This window comes from Gracilinanus agilis, chromosome 3, assembly GCF_016433145.1.
Source record: "Gracilinanus agilis isolate LMUSP501 chromosome 3, AgileGrace, whole genome shotgun sequence".
NCBI classification, from domain to species: Eukaryota; Metazoa; Chordata; class Mammalia; order Didelphimorphia; family Didelphidae; genus Gracilinanus; species Gracilinanus agilis.
In genome coordinates, this window is record NC_058132.1 from 29,723,562 (window position 1) to 29,725,881 (window position 2,320).

Consider the following 2,320-nt stretch of genomic DNA (forward strand, 5'->3'; position numbering starts at 1 on the left):
CTCTCTGGCAGTCCTCGGGTCTCTCCCCCACTGGCAATGCTGTCTCTGAACCCCCTACTTCTGTTAGCCTGGCCTGGCGACTAAGGGCTTCCTTAGTGAAGGAGCTGGGCTCACATGGTGGAGGCTTTGAGATTTGCTTAGGTTATTAAGAAAAAAATAGAACCTGTGATTTCATCAGCTTGGTAAGCCTCTGGGAGGAGACTCCCTTTAAGGTGTAGGCCAGCACCTGCTCTGCAAGGAGTCACCTGAGACACTGACAAATGATGCCTGGTCAAACAAATGCCAGGGGTTGAACTCGAACTCAGATCTCAGCAGGCATTCTCGTTGATTACACTGATGTAATTTGGGAATCTTGGCCCTGGGAAGGTGCCAGGGCTCCCTACAAGGTTTGCCCATGTTACCAGTGCCTGTGTATTGCTCTCTGTTCTACGTGAATTATTACTTTTCTCTGAGTCTGGGGACAGTGATGATGATTTATAAAGATCGAGTGTTGGGGCAGCTGGGTGGCTCAATGGATTGAGAGCCAGGGCTAGAGACAGGAGGTCCTGGGTTCAATTCTAGCCTTGGATACTTCCTAGCTGTGTGACCCTGGGCAAGTCACTTGACCCCCATTGCTTAGCCCTTACCACTCTTATGCCTTGGAACCAATACTTAGCATGGATTCTAAGATAGATGGTAAGTGTTTTAAAAAAAAAAAAAAGGATGAGTGTTGCCAGAGGGGCTGAGGGTCCTCGACCTTCCCCTTCTGTACCTCACTGGGAGTCTGTCCTCTTCCCCTCTCCAGGAGCCAGCTGGGCAGCTTGAAGTTGCTGTGGCCAGAGCGCCAGTGAAGTAGTCTGTAGGCACATGAGATTGGACCTTGTCCCTTCCTGGCAAATCCAGGCTTGCCATCTCCACCATTCTGGACAGAGGGAGCTGCCGCCCGCCGCCCGGGTGGCTGACTTCCAGGTAGACTGGAAAAAACTAACCCCAGGAATTGGCGCTGGTTGTCGGCTAACATCGCCTAGCCAAAGCCAGGGTGGTTCTGCCAAGGGCTTTTGGCTCACCCAGCAGCCTCTGGGACTTGTGCTGTGCCCAGCCACCATGGCAAGAAATCTGGGTCACAGGGAAAGTCTGTACAGCCAACTGGGGACGAGCATGCGGAGGGCCCGGCCCGGCCCAGCCCAGCCCAGCCCAGGGGAATCCAGAACTGCTTCTGAAAACCTCAACTGCTCCAGAGAAGGTCAGCCCCCTCCTCCTCTCCCTCCTCCTGTTCATATTTTCTTTCAGTCTTTTCTGACTCTTTCTGACCTCATTTTTAGTTTTCTTGGCAAAGATTCCGGAGCGGTTTGCCAGTTCCTTCTGGCTCATTTTACACAAGAGGAAACTGAGGCAAACAAGGTGAAGAAATTTGCCCAGGATCTGTTTTGTCGCTAGTGAATATCGGAGGTCAATTTTGAACTCGGATCTTCGCGATCCCAGGTCTTACGGGTTTGTATGCAGCGCCATCTAGTGGCCTCAGAGCCGGCCTGCGTGACAGCGTCTGTCCTCTTCCTGACGTCGAACAAACCCTGTGACAGCTCCAGAAGAGCTGATGGGCCGCAGTAATTACCCACCAGGCGCGGGGAGGGGGGCTCCGGAGCGCCCTGACGCTGTTTTAATAATCCTGAGAAATAACCCTAGACTCGTCGAGAACCCGGGGCCAGTGAAGCGGGTCTGGATACTGGCGCTACTAAGTAATAAAGGGAAGCAGGAGCCTGCGCTGCTGCCAAAGGCTCTGCCTGGGACCTCCGCGACTGGCGGCTGGAGTAGAGCGCCACCTGGTGCTCAAACAGACAAACGACACCCCCTTGTCCATTGCAAAGCCTCTGCTCTGAGTCTGGGAGTCCAGGGAAGGCAGAGCTTTCGGTCAAGGGCTGAAGCCTGGGTCCCTTTTCCTCTCTCCCCTCCGGCCCGGGGACTGTCGGCTTAGTACCTAGCCAGAGGATGGTTCTAGAGATCGCCTCTTGTCCAACTGCCTCATTTTCTAGTGTAGGGTGTAGAAATCCAGGGGAACTGGTGACTTGCCCTGGCCATAGATTGAGAGCAAGAAGGGATCTCCAGGGGCTCTGTATCCCCAGAGCCACCCTGGAGATGAGAGGTCCTGGGCTCAATCTGGTCTCCTGGCCAGGTGACCCTGGACACGTCACTTAATTCCCTTTGCTAAGCTTTTACAGCTCTTCTGCCTTGGAACTAATGATTCTAAGATTCTGTATTGTACTGATTAGAAGGAAAGGGAAGGGAAGGGAAGGGGAAGGGAAAGGGGAGGGAAAGGGAAAGGGGAGGGGAAGGGGGAAGGGAA

At 53.7% G+C, this 2,320-nt stretch overlaps 1 protein-coding gene across 1 annotated transcript in view; it reads left to right on the forward strand.

Moving 5' to 3' along the window:
- Positions 1-1,137: 1,137 nt before the first annotated feature.
- Positions 1,138-2,320, forward strand: part of AGRN (agrin) — a 129,840-nt gene continuing 128,657 nt past the window's right edge. The window contains exon 1 of the mRNA XM_044668627.1: positions 1,138-1,222. Within this exon, the coding sequence (XP_044524562.1) occupies positions 1,138-1,222 (85 nt within the window). The remainder of the gene's footprint in view (positions 1,223-2,320) is intronic.